This window comes from Lycium ferocissimum, chromosome 2 (genome assembly GCF_029784015.1).
Source record: "Lycium ferocissimum isolate CSIRO_LF1 chromosome 2, AGI_CSIRO_Lferr_CH_V1, whole genome shotgun sequence".
Taxonomy (NCBI): Eukaryota; Viridiplantae; Streptophyta; class Magnoliopsida; order Solanales; family Solanaceae; genus Lycium; species Lycium ferocissimum.
Genome location: NC_081343.1, coordinates 62,858,461 through 62,875,515, shown reverse-complemented (window position 1 = coordinate 62,875,515; position 17,055 = coordinate 62,858,461). Strand labels below are relative to the sequence as shown.

Sequence of the window (17,055 nt, the reverse complement as noted above, 5' to 3'; positions counted from 1 at the left end):
CAAACAAATTGGTGCAACCTCAATGTGCTAAAGAGGTTTGCCCTTCTCCCAAAGATGATAAATTGCCCAAAATGTTAGGAGATGATGCCGATTTGTTGTTGTGTGGAGTTCCCGTTGCGGATAATGCTGTAAATTATGTATCACTTCCACCCGAGAAATATTCTCCCGTGGAACATGGTTGGTGTCTTGTAATTACAATTAATTATGTGGATATATTCCAGCAGTCCAAATTTTTGCACCTAACTGAAATTTGTTCACTAGTAAAATATTGCTTTTTTCCCTTTCTTTGATTCTATTCTCCAGCTTGCTGGAGTAAGGGGCAGGCTGCTCCATACATACATCTTGCACGAACTTTTGGATTGGTAGAGGAAGAAAAAGGCAAGATAAAAGCAACATCAATGTTGTGCAATATGTTTCGCAGGTTTGCTGCTTATTACTCTTTCTAATCTCTAGTCTGTTGTAGGTTTAAGATGGCTCAGTATATTTTATCATACTAGATACACGGCAGAATGTTGTTGACATAATTATCCGGTATGGTATCATTATCTTTTTAATAGGTTATAAAATTGTCAGGTTATAGTTTAAGCATGGAATGTTTTGATACCTTCTGTTCTACATTTGTTTTATTGGATTAAGACTTGGCTTCTATTTTGTGTTTTTTTTTTTTTGATGAAGACGACTTGGCTTCTATTTGGGTTGAACTTTCATACAACTATATGCTTTGATAGGATTCCTAGGGTGAAACTCTACGAATCAAACCAAATAGCAAGAAATTTAGATGAGAAGAAGAGAGATAGAGTAAGATCCAATTAGTAAAGGAATTATAGGTAAATTTAGGTATATGAAACCCAAACCCTCCTAATTGATTCCTACTAACGAACCTATACTAATTGAATTCAAGAAGGAGACACTAATTTGAATCCACAAATGAGCAACTCCAAATGAAATTCAAGGACAAGGTTTGCAATTCCAACAGTGGATTCCACAACTACAATTAACTAAGATAACTATGATTAACTAGCTAAACAAACTATCACTCAAAGAGTTTTCATCAATATTCAAGCTTAGGAATGAAATGAGGCTGCGGCATCTATTTATAGTCTTGCCTATTACATTTGAGGCCTAAAAGTGGCCTCTTGCGAAAATAGCCCAAATTGGGTCTCACACGTCCAAGTGCAATTCTATCCACTTTTTGTGGCTTCCATTCTTATGCTTCCATCTTCATCATCCTTCCAAGCAATCTTCCACACGTCGTAGGTGGCTCGTGTGGGTCTCCAAAGGGCTCCAAAGCCTCCTTTTGTATCCATATTGCTTGTAAGGCTCGGAACTCCTTGACTTGACCTTGGATGGAGTGTCTTGAATGAATTGTGCCTGTCGATATTGTATCATGTTTGCTGTCAAAGCAAATTAACATCTCAAAACCGAAAAGGAACATTGCTTTATTATTTGTTTGGGAAAAAGGTAGGGGAGAGGGAGAGGGAGAGGGAGGGGGAGGGGAGCAGGGAGGGTAGGATGAATGATGGTTAAAATGGTAGTTTACGTCTGATTTTGAGGTTCTGCCCCTGCAGCACCAACAACAACAACATACCCAGTGAGTCCCACAATGTGGGGTTTGGGGAGGGTATATTGTACGCAGACCTTACCCCTACCTTAGGTAGGGAGGCTGTTTCCGGAAGACCCTCGGCCTCTGCAGCACCACTGCCAGTAAAATGATACAATCTCACATCACTAGCCTTTTTTTTTTTTTTTGTTTTTGTTTTTGTTTTTGGGATTGGGGGTTTCGGATTAGACCAATCATTGTCCACCCTCTAATCCAGAAGAAAGTGCTGTTTCTTCTAAGAAACCTCTGAAGTTATTGAACAGTTTCAGTTGATGAATTACTGATCATTTGCAGCTTGCTGGCCTTGTCTCCAGAGGATGTGCTTCCTGCAGTGTACTTGTGCACAAACAAGATAGCTCCCGACCATGAAAATATGGTTAGTTTAATGCCCTTATTGTCTGTATGATTTTGCCTCTTGGTCACTGCTCGAGTTGTTGCAAATATCTTGATGCATTTTTCTTCTTACTATTTTTGTGTATCTATTATTTTGATTTTACTGATGATGCCCGGTAATATGTATTTATTGGCTAATTCTGTGACTTGACAACCTTAAGTTCTGGCCCTGGCTTTAGTTGTCATATGGTAACATTGCTTTTAAATTTTCTTCTTCCACTGCAATTTTGTCTCTTTTATCTTTTATTTTTTATTTTTTATGAAGTAAAGTTCTATTGGAAGAGTACGAAGATGGTACAGAAGGATACAAAAATTCATGCAGAGATCAACCAAACAAACTGCTACTTTTTCCTTCCTAACAACTCCCGAAAATCCATGCACTGGTCTACAGACTACAAACATCAATAAATATTTTCTTGTTTATTTTGATAAGAAAAATAATATTATTGATGTTTGGAGTACCAAATGGTTACCGTCAAAGCCTCATTTTTGTGATTAAATTCGCTGTATGTCTGTGCATGTTCTCATCAATCAAAAAAATATCTATGCATGATCTTATCAATCAAAAAAATATCTGTGCATGATCTTACCAAAAATAAATAAATATCTGTGCATGATCTTATACATCATGTTGTTACTTCTGTTCTGTTTTATTATTTCAATTTTCAAGAGCACTGTTTCAACTTTGATCTTCATGATCCAGGAATTGAACATTGGGGGTACTACTGTTGTAGCAGCACTAGAGGAGGCATGCGGGACAAAGAAATCGAAAGTACGAGAACTATACAACAGCCTGGGTGATCTTGGTAGGAGCATTTATCATTTTAGGTTGCTGGGCAATTGATGGCATACATTTTCACTTTTCTTCCTGCTTTGGTTGGTTGGCTGCTTCCATTACAGGGTTAGACTTTGTTGACTGTCTTTTTTATTAGGTGATGTTGCTCAACTTTGCCGACAAACACAGTCATTACTTGCTCCTCCAGTGGCACTTACACTTAGGGGTGTATATGCTGCCCTTAGAAGGATAAGGTATAATTTTGACTCTTCTTTCTGGTGCTGACAGTTGCCATTGCTGATCTTTTGATGAGAACGTGTAGTCCTTTAGTATTCAGGATGGATTCTCTTCATTGACTCTATTTGACTCCTAGACCAGAGCCTATTTCCCCAACCACGTAGACTGCTGTATTTCTGCATCGTTTTCCTATATTTTCTTTTTATTTAATGCAAATCCTTTTCTTGAATTTCAGACCACGCTATCCTTCTTTTATGTCAAGCTTCTATCAGTATGCTTTTGAATTTTATCTTATTCAGGGGATGAAGTCTCTGTAAGATGAAAGAGGATAGAACATTAAAAAATGTGGCAAGTTTTAGATGTAAATGGTTTCTGTCCATGGTCATAGAGCTCGTTATTTGGTTCTGATCATTGTCTTTGTGACTTCTTTTTCTTTGTTTGGGGACTGGACGGCATAACAGTTGGACTATTTCTTTTTTACATTAGATGTAAGATTGACTTTATATATTTGGAAGTATACCAACTTTCGCAGTCTATTTTCTGAAAAGTACCTCATCAAGATTCTATTGTATTGAGAGGGAGATGCCTATCCACTTACAAGTATATTTCCGTTCATTGATCAGTTAAGACTTCGTTATACCTATAATTTTTGTTACAGGTAATCGACTTGGTTTGGCTATCAAAATGTGTATTGAGAGGCCTAGATAACATTAATTGTGGTCTGTTAGACCTGTCATTTGTAACAAGAAAAAAACATGGAGTCTAGTTTATATTGCTATAATATTTGTGTCACGAGGTTAAATGTAGATCACATGTATATATACATAAACACAGGATAAAGGGTAAAACCTGGAGTCCTGCATTTTTAGTATTTTGGTTTTACTTGCAAATGTACAACTAGGATAGTTTTATCTTGAACATACACATATTGAGATATAGCAATTTCATCGATTTACCTCTGTAATACATTTTTACCATACTTTTTTTCTTGTTATGCTGTAAGCTTGCCATGACAACTATGATTTCTTTATACAATCCATCAGTTTGCAAGCAGGTAGTGGGAGTGCTATCCGAAAGAAAAGCCTTATTGTCAAACTCATGTGTTCGTGTAGAGAGAAGGAGATGAAGTTTCTTGTGAGAACTTTGGTAAGTTAAAGCTTTCAGTCTTCAAGGAATTAAAATCCGTTTTTCGGTGTTGTAAAGTCATAAATGTATAATAGGATTACTTTCTAGATCATCTTTTTTTCCATGTTCCCCTCAACCAGTTGCCTCTAGATTTATTTAACTTGCCCTTGTTGGCAAACTCAACCTAATATAATAGTTCAATCACTGGAGTGTTGAGCTTTCAAGTCCAATCTCTGTCCCAAATCCATATTAATCTACAGTGGATTTTCTTCCCTCATTCTCTGTTAAAGCATGGTTTAATTTAAAAACTTCTTTACATACCCACAGTTGAAAGTTTGCTTCTGCTGAGACTATAATTAAATAATAAAGGTGTGCTCTCTCTAACAGCTTAAGGTTTTAGATGAGATGGTCACACACTTTAAGATGGTAACAAAGCAGGCAGAGGTCCTGGAATCGAATATCACCGCCACCCATTATCAAAAGGAATTTCCATGTTCTTGGCTCATGAAGAAAAAGAATCAAGCCCACATGTGAGGGGGCATTTGAGAATATAATTAAATAATAAAAGTGTTCTCTCTTTAACAGCTTAAGCTTTAAGATGAGATGTTCACACACTTCAACAACTTCCTTTATGCTTTCCATACAGCATCTGGATATTGAAAAATATTAAGCATCTTTAGGGAATCTATCTGCCATCCACAGTTCTTTATTGGTATTATTTCAGTGTCGGCGTTAGGAGAGGAGTAAGATTTGTGGATTAAGCCCCCCGGCAAGTGGTAAGTGTGGAGCGTGTGATATGTGGGTCGTTGCACGTCATGGGTTTGAACCCTGCAAAAAGCCTGGTAATTAAGTGGAGAAAGATAGAGGAGCGGGCTCATTATCCACCGGGTTCCGTACCTGGCGCCACTGGTTCTAGTGGAGTTCTCGGTACTAAAAAAGAAAAAGGTTTCGTGGATTCGGTTGCATGGTCATAGAGTTTACCAGGTTTCAGACTAATGTTGAGTTAGCTACCTCTGGAGAACACATTAATCAAAATAAAATACCTAAACAAGCTCCTTTTCTTGTTCTGCCAATTTCAAAGTACATAATTTGTTGACTTATAGTGGAAAATGATGTGTGGCAGATTTCTTGCCTTGTTCTCACTATTTCACCTCTATTTACTTTTTCTGTTGCAAATTAGGTTCGGAATTTGCGCATTGGAGCCATGATGAGAACTGTTCTTCCTGCATTAGCTCAAGCTGTTGTGTTCAATTCTACTCCTTATGAAGGACTGGTCGAAAACCTGAAAGAATGTCTGCAGGTTTGTATTCTATTCCTCTTGAGGTTGACGGGATGATCAGTAATCTGTCTTTTGTTTCATTCTGTAAGAAGGTCCATTCTTCTTGAACGTTTTCACCTTGGGTCCCATGCTTTTCCTTTGGACTACACTTGAAGATGCTGCTCCTTTGAGGACATGAGTAAACTTTCTGGCAGTTGATGTTTATGACTACTGACTGCTCTGTTATTGATTGAAGTGGGAAACAATGTCTTGATTTCTTTGATTTATATTTCTACTATCCATATCTTGTGCTTTTCCCTTTTGTTTCTAACTCATTATGTTGTCTCTGTGGTTTTCCTACTAACTAGTACTTTTCATTTCCTTGCTGTTAGCGACTTTCAGCAGAAGTAGTTGAAGCATATAACATCCTTCCCAGCTTGGTAAGCTTCACTCATCAAGTGGTATTCTTTGTTTTAAGTGTTCATGAATATATAAGTTGTGATTTGTGTTTCTGATTATTGTTTTGAAGTGGTTGACCATCTCATCGAAAAGTTTATTTATTTTTAGATTGAAGTGTTACATTATTAACTTTAAAAGTTTAATCTAAAACTCTGCTCTCTCTCTAACCGCTTATAAAGTCCAGGTCTATGGAAAGTTGTTCTTTTACTATCTTCACTTGGGTGACATTAATTCAATTTTATGTTGTTCGAAGTCTCGGACTGCTTTGAATTGCTTTTCCTTGAGCCGATGGTCTATCGGTAACAGCCTCTCTACCTCCCAAGGTAGGGGTAAGGGCTGCGTACACTCGACCCTCCCCAGACCCCACTTGTGGGATTACATTGGGTAAGATGATGTTGTTTTGCGAAGTCTATGATAAGTTAGAAAAGAAGGACTTTCAAGTGAAGATAGAAGATACACATGATACAATTAATAACCAGGTCAGGCAGAAGTTACAAAAGGAACAAGATTCTGTTTCCACTGAGGGGCGGTGAAGGCCTTGTTTGCGTCCGAAGCATTCACCATATCTCCTTTAGAGGCTCTTTTAATGCTCTATTTTTATTACTCTCCTTGTCAGTTCAATGTTGCTACCTTGTTCAGTGCTTCATCTTGCTCTCCTGAATCCTAAATCACTCAATTGTGCTTTCCAAATGTTGAAAACAATGACTATTTTGTTTTTTTAAAATCTTTTTTGCTTCGGTAATGTTTAATGTGCTACTTAAAAATAATGAAGTGTTTCAATTCTCACTTATGTCCTTCTCCAGGAGCATATTAGTATTTGAGTATTATTTGCCTAGACTATGTAGTGATTGTCATTTGTGCTAATTTATTTAGTACTCTGTTTCGATCAGGATGTTCTTGTTCCTTCCTTGATGGAGAAGGGGATTGAGTTTTCTTCAAATACATTGTCAATGGCACCAGGCATACCCATCAAACCAATGCTTGCAAAGTACATATCTTATTGTGTATTTGTGCTTATTTCACTGTTGCTGTACCACAATTCATCCTGCTGCTTCTTTCATGACACAGCCATATCTTATACTTTCTCAATTTTTGTTTGTGATAGGATTACTAATGGTGCCCCTCAAGTGCTGAAGCTCTTTCAGAACAAAGCCTTTACGTGTGAATACAAGTAACCGCTAACAAAACCTGATATTTGGCTCTTGTTTAAAATAAATAAATTAAAATCACTTTTAAATATGAGTACTTCGGCATGTTAGGTAATCCCTCGATGTAATGAAATGGACATTGTGGGAGAAGGAACTGCTGGGAACACATGTTTCTTGAATTGTGAAGCCTCTCCTTGTAGTATCACGGTCCTCTATTTAGTAGCCTATTGTCTTTTACGAGTCAATTATGTTCAAAAAGCTCAAAAGAAATGACGCTTTTTGGTGCTTTACCTCATTTGTGCTTCCATTTGAAGTCAACACTTGTGTGCCTGAGTTATCACATGAAATTCTCTCTTTAACGGGTTATCACCCAAGATTTGGAACAATCATTTTTAATATCAGTTATATGTTGCACCTTTCTTGGAATTTCATCTGAATAATTATGCATTAAAGATAGGAGGTTATGGAGGACTCAGATTAGGGTAGAAGGCTAGTAGGTAGTCGCAGTTTTGATCTATAGTCTATTGTCCTTTGATTCTTGCTACTATATGTTGTTTCTTGTACTTCGATTATCTTATTTATCTGTGGTAGCTACTGCTTCTTTTTCTCAGACTGCTCTATCATGACTTTTTCGCTTTCTTTAGTTTCATGACTTTTTCGCTTTCTTTAGTTTCATTTTCATTTTGCTTTGAACTGCTTGTGCTTATCTGACCTTTTCTCGTCATGTTTTCTCTTGAGTCGAGGGTCTTTCGGAAACAGCCTCCCTATCTTCCGAGATAGGAGTAAGGTCTGCGTACACTTTACCCTCCCCAAACCCCACATTGTGGGATTTCATTGGGTATGTTGATGTTGTTTAATTATGCATTAAAGATAGATGAATGAATTGACAGACATCTACAGAGAGATTCTTACAATATGCTTTATCCATGTTGAAGTGTTTCTGTTGATGTTGAATGTTGGAATATAATTATATCTTCGAAGATCTCTATTTGCAGATATGATGGTCAGCGAGCACAGATTCATAAATTAGCTGATGGTTCGGTCCGCGTATTTTCACGGAATGGGGATGAAACAACATCTAGATTCCCGGATTTGGTGAACATAATTACAGAATCATGTGGTCCCAGAGGAACAACATTTATCTTGGATGCAGAGGTATTTCTCCATAGGGGGAATTCCACTTTTAAGTAGACGGATTTGGGGGTTGTCACAAAGCCATGAAAATTTCGAAAAATAAGAGGGAGGCTATACAGATTAGAAGATGCTCCCCTCCCCAAACAAAAAAAGAGCTCCGGAACATCAAATACTGAGTAAAGCATATCTAAGACACAGCAAAAAAATTATAATATCCAACTGAAAAGAAAAATAATGTAGCAGTTTAAGAAGAAAAATCAGCCCATAGAAATAAATAAAAGCAATGAATAAGCATAAGTCATAGGGTGAAAGAAGCTGAGAAGAAAAAGAAATAGAATAAGAGAAGACTAACTCTGAGACACAACAATAACTAATTAGGAGGGAATTAAAAGGTCGGACCTTGTTCTTTTTTTGCCAGAATAATGGTTGTTCTGTAAGTTCGATTTTGTGTTTTTAGTCATTGTTCAGTTCGAAAGGTGGTAAACTGGGGAACTTGGCATGTGCTAGGCCTTGAGATTTTATTTCTAAGATTTGGTTGAATTCACTGAGAATCCTATATTCTTGTCCGAATCAAGGGGCACTTGTATCATATTAAAGGACACATTCGTCCTATGACGAATGAAGGAAGATATAAAATGTGTTCAACATGTGTCTGGAGTTCGCCTGGAATGCGTGCATGTCTGTGTCCATCATAACCAATAATGTTATGTCTAACGTCTGTGCTTCATGTGCTTCCACTTGACATATTGTCATGTACTTGCAACCTGTGGGCTGAAATAGTAACCACTAATTGCTATTGATGAACTTGTGGTGTTTATGGAGTGATCTCCATTTTTTTCAGGTTGTTGCAATTGATAGACAAAATGGTTCAAAGCTCATGTCGTTCCAAGAACTATCTTCACGAGAGAGAGGGTCCAAAGATTCCATCATTGCGTTAGACAAAATTAAGGTCCTGTCAATATTCTCAATTAGGATATTGTTAGCCTTCTGATGTCCCCGAAAATTGATTTATCAGCAGGATATTGTGTATGGAAAGATGATGGCTTACCCTCCTTCTCCATGTCTGCAATTATCATAGCAGACTGACCCCTCATTCTTTTTTATTTCATATCCTAAATTAATGAGCAACTTCTTCACATGATGTGTTTAGTATATAATAAAGTAAGTATATTATTCAACACTAAATCAGATAATTTTTTTCTTCTTCTTTTCATCAAGTAATAAGAGTTTAGAAACAAAGGGCATAAAACCAAATCGTCTAAGTTTTTCTGCAGTGGCTGTGGTGCACTGTCTCCCTAAAGATGTTTTCTCTTTGAAAAAATGATCTTTTTTAGTATCTGACATCTCTTCCTTTTCCCATTCATTGTGCAGGTTGAGATATGCGTTTTTGTTTTCGATATCATGTTTGCAAATGGAGAACAGTAATTACTATAACCATTTCTCCAATTGTTTTTGGATCTCTATGCCTGCTGTTTTACATTGCTATCCTTTACACCAGTACTGATTACATAATATCTTTTTTTGTGCGTGGGTGAACACTCACCAGTTTTGATTGATGAGAGAAACATCTCGTAATGAGTTAGGGGCAGTTAATATAAATGGATTTACTTGGTGATAAGTCACAAATAGGTCTCCAACTTATAACACATTAAGTCTCACTGAAACATTGCTCCAGATTTTGACTGGAAATCCTAGGAATCATCAATGATTTACTTTGGATAACTCATTGACTAACTAGTGGTTGTGATTCTCGTTGCTTCTCTATCCGAGTGGAATTAGGGGAAAACATGCGGTTAGAGCTACTAGTTTATCAATAACTCTAAACAAAATAGCCAATTTGTTTATGTTTTTTTTTTTTGGGAAATGGTAAAGGTTTTATTAATAAAGGTACCAAGATGGTACGAACATTACAAGACAACAGAAGTGCAGAACAAAACTTCTAGGACATCATGACTGCTCCTCTGTCTGCCTCCTAACAAGTCCAAGAAATCCGTATGCTGATTATGTTTCTAATAGAACTACTATTACACCACAAGAAAAGATTATGTAAACACTTGTTCTTGATTCTAGAAATATGGTCTATTTTTCTTTCAAAGCAAGCTCTATTCCCTTCCAACCATAAATGAATTAATATTACGGATTAACTTATCCAGTGCAAGGATGCCAACGTTTTTTCCTCTCTTTTTTTTTTTTTTTTTGGGGGGGGGGGGGGGGGCGGGGGGTGTTGAAAGATAACACTGAAAATGTAATCTTATTTCATTAAGAAGTCCTTAATGTTGGGCAATTAGTTACACAACTCAGATGGCTCAAACATTTGTAGAAATAGATGGCAGTTAAATCCGATCCTAAAGAAAAATGAGACATGGAAAGGGAAGAGAGTATGTGAAGCTAGTAGAAATGAAAATATACTCCCTCTATCTGATTTATATGGCACAGTTACTATTCAAAGTGCCGAACTATTTTTTATCATTGATTACAGTGTTCTTGAATATGTTAAAAATATTTTTGTTTCTAAATTATTTGGTTTTGTAGGAAAATTTATGTTATTTTATATGTGGTAATAAACAAATTTGCTCTGAACAAAGAAAAAACGAATGCCAAGTCAACTTGAGTTGAATTCGACCGTCGTACTATGAAGTGTGTCATTCGTTTTTGGATGGGAAAAGTTTTCTTAATTAGATCAAGAGTCTTGAAAAAGGTGCATGATCTTAGTTTCGACAGTGTAATGTCGCTATATGAAAAGTAACCTTCATGTTTCTACTTCAACCTGGGAGTGAGGTTTGAGGAGACCTTTCCATGTGGCTGCTTCTTTCAAAATTTTGCTGATTCAGGTACTGTGAGGCTTTCATGGCTAGATAGAGTCCTTCAACAAAATGTGTATCTAGCTGATTCTTATTGCTCACTTTTAATGTTTCATTTGAGACATTCGCGTCCTTTTTTTTTTTTTTTTGGAGGAGGAGGCTAGCTTTTAACTGTTAGAAATCTGTCTGCAGATTGTTGAATCTGCCGCTCCGTCAAAGGCGAAAATGTATGCATCTTTATTTCTTCCCACAAGTTTAGAAGTTTAGTAAATGATATTACTGTCCTCTTAATTCTTCTAAATGTTGCTGTCTGAAAATCAGATTTGAAGGATTTATTTGGTGACGTCAAAGTGGGTTATTTTGAGTACGCGACAGAAATGACCGTAAGCTTCTTCTTGGTTTTATTTTTATTTTGCTGGTTAGTATGGGCATTCTAGTGCCAGTGTTTTAGTAGCTTACTTTTCTTCTTTAGGTAGAGTGCAATGATGCTTGTACAGATAATGAAGCCACATTGGCTAGGATGAACAGCTTTCTTGATGATGCACTGCATTCTTCATGTGAAGGGATCATGGTGAAATCCCTTGATGTAGATGCTGGGTACACACCATCAAAGCGCTCTGATGCATGGTTAAAGGTGTTGCCCCTAAAAATTATATATGACATCAAGATGAAAGTTCTAGTTCTAATCCTCGACCTCTCTGCAGGTCAAGAGAGACTATGTTGAAGGATTAAATGATTCCCTGGACTTGGTTCCAATTGGTGCTTGGTATGGGAATGGAAGAAAAGCAGGATGGTATTGACCAATTTCTCTTTCCTTTTTGGTTTCTTCTATGCAGACAGTTAACGAATCAAACTGCAATTTCCCACAAATTTGAGCATTTTCTTCACCCAGGAATCTTATTTAGGTTCTTGAGATAGCTTAATGGGAATGTCTATTCCAAAGATGTACTATGCGGACAGTTAAGGAATCGAACTGCAAATCCCCAGGAATTTGAGCATTTTCACCAAATTAATTGAGACAGCTTGGTGGGAATGTCTATTCTAAAGATGATTGTGCTGTACAGAAATTTCTGGTGTTACCAATAAAGTTGGATTTGTGCTGCTACTGTTTGTCATTTTGACAGTTCAGTGCTACAAAGATGTGCATTGTATGAATAATCCTCAGAAGATCAAGATGAATCGTTTGCTTTTGTTTCACTTTTGGTGTAAAGAAGAATTTCTAGATGAAGTAGATTCATTGCTAGATATCATGGAATCCTTGTAAGAGGACAAGAATATACTTTTGCTCTTTTTTAACTGCAATTTTGGCTCTTAGCACAACTGTTGTATTAAGGATATATAATATTGTTACCTTTTTTTTTTTTGGTTAGGAACATTCTAACCTTACTCCCAAAAAAAAAAAAAAAAAAAAAAAAAAAAAATGTGAATTTGTATTACTATATGCAATGCGTATGTTGTATGGACAAGTAAGACAACATCACCCTTCCCTTAGTTGTTTCTCTTATCACTGCTGATAAATTGCATTGGATTCTGGTGCATGAATGCTTTCATATGATTTATGCATTCATCTTTTAAATTACAGGTATAGTCCTTTCCTTATGGCCTGCTACAACCCTGACACAGAGGAATTCCAGAGTGTCTGCCGGGTCATGTCTGGGTTTTCTGATTCCTTCTACGTAGAGGTGAGTGCCATAATGATATAACTTGATTAATTTGTCTTCCGATAGCATGTAAGTCTAATTTAAGTCCTTTAGCTCATGTTAGTAATCAAGTTAAATTTGATATAGGAGTTCAATTATTGGATCTTCATCCCATTTCTTATGCTTGCAGAATTTTCTTACATTGAGTCAATTTTGTCTATAGAATAGCCTATTCTGGCTATAAGAAAATTTATTCTGCTGTAACCTTTTATATTGTTACTCCTAGTAAGTCATATTCTGTTTTTATGAATTTCGAGGACCATTGGTTGGTGATATCTTTCATTTTGAAACCTTGAGGCGTGCTAAGTTATTGACTCGACCTTGGTTCACAAATCTATAGATAAAGACAAAATCGAGATAGATAAAGACAAAATCGAGACATAGGTCACTGCGTGACTGGGAGTTGTTCATTTGAAGAAGCTCAGTTATTTATATCATTTGTTTCTTTGCTTTGTTGAAATCTTGAGGTGCACAAGGTTTTTGAGTTTGAATGTGGTTCACAAATTTATCGATAAACACAAAATAGAGCACATAGATCACTATGTCAGAGGAGTTGGCTATCTAGTAAAACTGCGACAGCGTTATGTCACCTTTTTTTAGGTGACAGGCGGGGTTTTTTGTATTCAATGTCTCTAACCCCTTAGTCTGAGAAGATCCAACTTACTGTTGAGGTATAGCCAGAGACTCTGTTTAAGTTGGATGCGCAAAATGTTCTAGCAAATTAATAGTTGATTGAGTGTGGCCTAGTGATCAGTGAAGTGGGAGGAAAATCATGAGGTTTCAGATTCAAATCTCAGCAGAGGCAAGAATACTAGGTGATCTCGTTTCTACGCCTAAGCCTCAGTGGACAGATTCACCCGTTGCCTATGCTGGTGGAAGGTAACAGGTACTGATGGAATAGTCGAGGTGTGTGCAAGCTGTCTGGACACCATGTCAGTATTAAAAGCATGCGTTATTACAGAGAGTAGAATTAAAATCTTTTTATACTTCAGAGGTGTGTGTTGGGTTTTTTTTTTTTTTTTTTTTGGGGGGGGGGGGGGGGGGGGGTTGAGGTTGAATGAAGCTATCTTTCAATGGGACCAAAAACACTAGGTGATTCTTTCCATTTGCATAAGCATTGGTGGACATAGTTACCTGGTACCTGTGCTAATGGGAGGTAGCAAATTTCGGTTGATATAGTCGAGGTGTCCGTAAGTTTGCCCAGACACCACCGTTATGAGAATAAAAGGTAAGTACATGACAAGAGACATTTAGCAAACGAAAATGTTTATGGGAATTGCGAAGAGCTTTAGTAGAACAAACGTTCTATGGAGTCTGAAAACTCTATCTTCCATTCAAATTCTTGTGAATTAAGTAAACTATTGTAAGCTGGACAAGTAAATGAAAACTCGGCATGTCAATGTTGTCTCGTGAAAAATATCTAGCTACTTCAACATAGAAGCATGCTTTTACCATTGCCCTTAAAGTTAAACTTTGCTTTTTTTTTTTTGTTGACATTTGTATACTAATGTGTCAATATGTATCCGTATATCAAGTTCTTATGTGTGCATTTAGAGATGGTTTATGCACTAGGTCTTCATCTCTCAGCAACATATTTATGTAGTATTTATCATCAATGTGTATCTCTTGAGTTCAAATCACCTATGTGGGGTTAATGACCATGGAAAGGAAAAACTAAGAATACTATAAAAAGAGAATCTTTAAGAAAAAAGAAAAATTAAGAATAAAATCTTTTTTTAAAAAAAAAAAAAAAAAAAAAGAGAAGGCACTGAAGGGTTTTATAACAGTGGAAGAAAGTCTGCTTTCAGAGCACTCAGTAGAACTAATTGGGACTTGCTGACTTAACATTTTCAGATGAGAGACTTCTTCGATGGGGACAGAATCTTCCAGAAAAAGCCCCCCTACTATCGAACTGCAGAAGTGCCGGATATGTGGTTGTCTCCAGAAGTTGTGTGGGAGATACGGGGTGCTGACTTCACAGTGTCACCAGTGCATCACGCAGCCATTGGTTTAGTCCATCCATCTCGTGGTATTTCTGTCAGATTTCCTAGGTTCATCCAGTGTTTGTCAGATAGAAAACCTGAGGAATGTAGCACATCTGCAGATATAGCCGACATGTTCCACTCTCAGACTAGAAAAATGAATGTGAATCTTGAAAAATAGTTGTATATATTGTTTTATTCTCAAGGAAGCTCCCTCTCCCTCTCCCTCTCTCTCTCTCTCTCTCACCCTTGTAAATGCTTATATAGAATTGTTCACTGACAGTAGTCTGATCACTTTGTGTTGCTGCATATACTATGGAAAGAGCTGAACTTGCTTAGATTACCATCACGATGTTGTACAGAACTGTGGGATGCCATCCTTTGCTGTGATAGCGTCCCAAAGTTCAACGTCTGTGTGTTATGCTCTCCATATAGCTATGTGCGTGTGCAAGCTCAAGATTGTTGGAAACAAAATAGATCCATGCAGATTGTTTAACAAGCTGAAACAATGTCATAGATTGTTGCACTTCTGTATCTTACTGAAAGAAATGCTAAGATTCTGTTACCTACAGATTCAAATTTGCAGTTGGCTTACCCCTAAAGGAGAACTGGAAGCTCCCATGATATTAAGCATCTATTGATCCAAAGAAACACGCAATGCAACTGCTTGCACATGACAAAAGGGGACAGTTCGGACCATGCTAGGGGCCGGACTCGAACCGTATATACCTATAAGTGACCGGATCATATCATACGATAAGAAATATCCTCACGAGATAAAGTAATGCTTGCATTTAAGATGTCAATATATGTTTTATCATTAAGAGGTATTATCTCTAGAACTAAAAATTTGTATTATTAAGACAATTTCTTTCAACATATATATGATTTTTCTTTTCTAAAGATTAATAAGTATCAAATTTAAATAAAATAATAATTAAATATTATGTTACAAAATATTCGAGAAAATATTGTTTTGTATGATGTAAAATTGTTTGTTTGACGGAATACTATGTAAAAGTGACATTTGGTAGTGAGGGTTATCTATAGAAGAGGTTATTTGGTGGTGGTTGATGCCGTAGGGGTGGCAAATGGGTGGGTTTGGTTGGATTTCGTTTGGTTGAAAATGGGTTGAATAAAAATGAGTTGGGTTTCAAACCGCTAATATTTTATGTGAGTAAATATGGGTTGGGTGATAAATGGTCTTGGATTGGTTATAATCCATATTATACAAGTATAATATTATTTAAAGTGTATGTTTATAATTTTTTTATTTTGTCAAGTTAAATTACTTTTTTCATATAAATTTCAGGGGTGAGGGCTGGGGGTCGTGGAGGGAGTGGGGTGGGGGTAAGAATTTTTTTTTTTTTCATTTTTTTTATAAAAGTAAAATATATGAAATTGATTTTTTTTGGGGGGGGGGGGGGGGGGGGGGGGGGGGGGAGGTGGGGAGGGGGTAAATTCTTTCCATTATTTATAAATTTTTTTATAGAAGTAATATATATATATATATATATATATATATATATGAAAATTGAATTCTGGGGGGGGGGGGGATCGTGGAGGGGTGGGCGGGGTAAGAATTTTTTTTTTTTCCATTTTTTATAAAACTTTTATGATAGTAAAATATTTGAAATTGATTTTTTTTGGGGGGGGGTTGAGAGGGGTGTGGTGGGGTGGGGGTAAGAATTTTTTTTCATTTTTATAAAATTTTATAAAGGTAAAATATATGAAATTGAATTTGAGGGGAGTATGGTGGGGGTGGGGATAGGGATCGGAGTGGAAGGTAAGAAAAAAATTTTCTCCTTTTTTTATAAGAAATTTTTATAAAATAGAAAAATAAAGAATATGAAATAAAATAAAAAAGAAAGTGGGGATGAACATCATCTCCAGTATTAGAACGATAAAAAGGTGGGTGGTGGGGTGATAAATCATCTGATAAGATGAAGAAATTTTTCGTTTTCAAAATGAGTTATTGATTGCAATTAAATGTGTTCTTATATGAATACTCATTTGCTCATATTTTTATAATTTAAAATTTAGACATTCGGAAATACCGAATTACCGAACTTATAATTATCTATCGAAATATGAAAATCAAAAACCCTGAACTTGACTAATATATGAATAAAATGAGCTAATTTTTTAAATATGGGCTCAAATTGCCACCACTCTCTTTTTTATAAGTTGATGGTGTGTGTGCGGGGTCAGTACGATGGTGATCAAAGGTGATAGTATGTTATGATATGTATGGATACCATATTTAGTATTTTACGGTGGGCATAGTGAATGCGGTTATTTGCGGTAATTGGGCAAATGAGCTGATGTTAAATATGAGCTCAAATTGTCAAGAGTAATGATTACATGGTGAAGGTTGGCGAAAGAGGTGATTTATGACGGTGGCTAGTTGAAGTGAAAAAGGCGTCTAAAGGTAATGATCGTA

General features: G+C 36.5%; 1 protein-coding gene across 1 annotated transcript; it reads left to right on the top strand.

The window, feature by feature from the left end:
- The first annotated feature begins 6 nt into the window (after window positions 1-6).
- LOC132046680 (DNA ligase 6) lies at window positions 7-14,950 on the top strand. Its single transcript, XM_059437390.1, has 19 exons — window positions 7-177; window positions 304-421; window positions 1,895-1,976; window positions 2,697-2,799; window positions 2,926-3,022; window positions 4,049-4,151; window positions 5,311-5,430; window positions 5,781-5,828; window positions 6,738-6,835; window positions 6,953-7,018; window positions 7,991-8,150; window positions 8,971-9,078; window positions 9,501-9,550; window positions 11,123-11,157; window positions 11,252-11,313; window positions 11,403-11,564; window positions 11,635-11,723; window positions 12,513-12,612; window positions 14,485-14,950. The coding sequence occupies exons 1-19, from the start codon at window positions 72-74 to the stop codon at window positions 14,791-14,793; spliced, it is 2,016 nt and encodes a 671-aa protein (XP_059293373.1). The 5' UTR covers window positions 7-71; the 3' UTR covers window positions 14,794-14,950.
- Window positions 14,951-17,055: the final 2,105 nt, after the last annotated feature.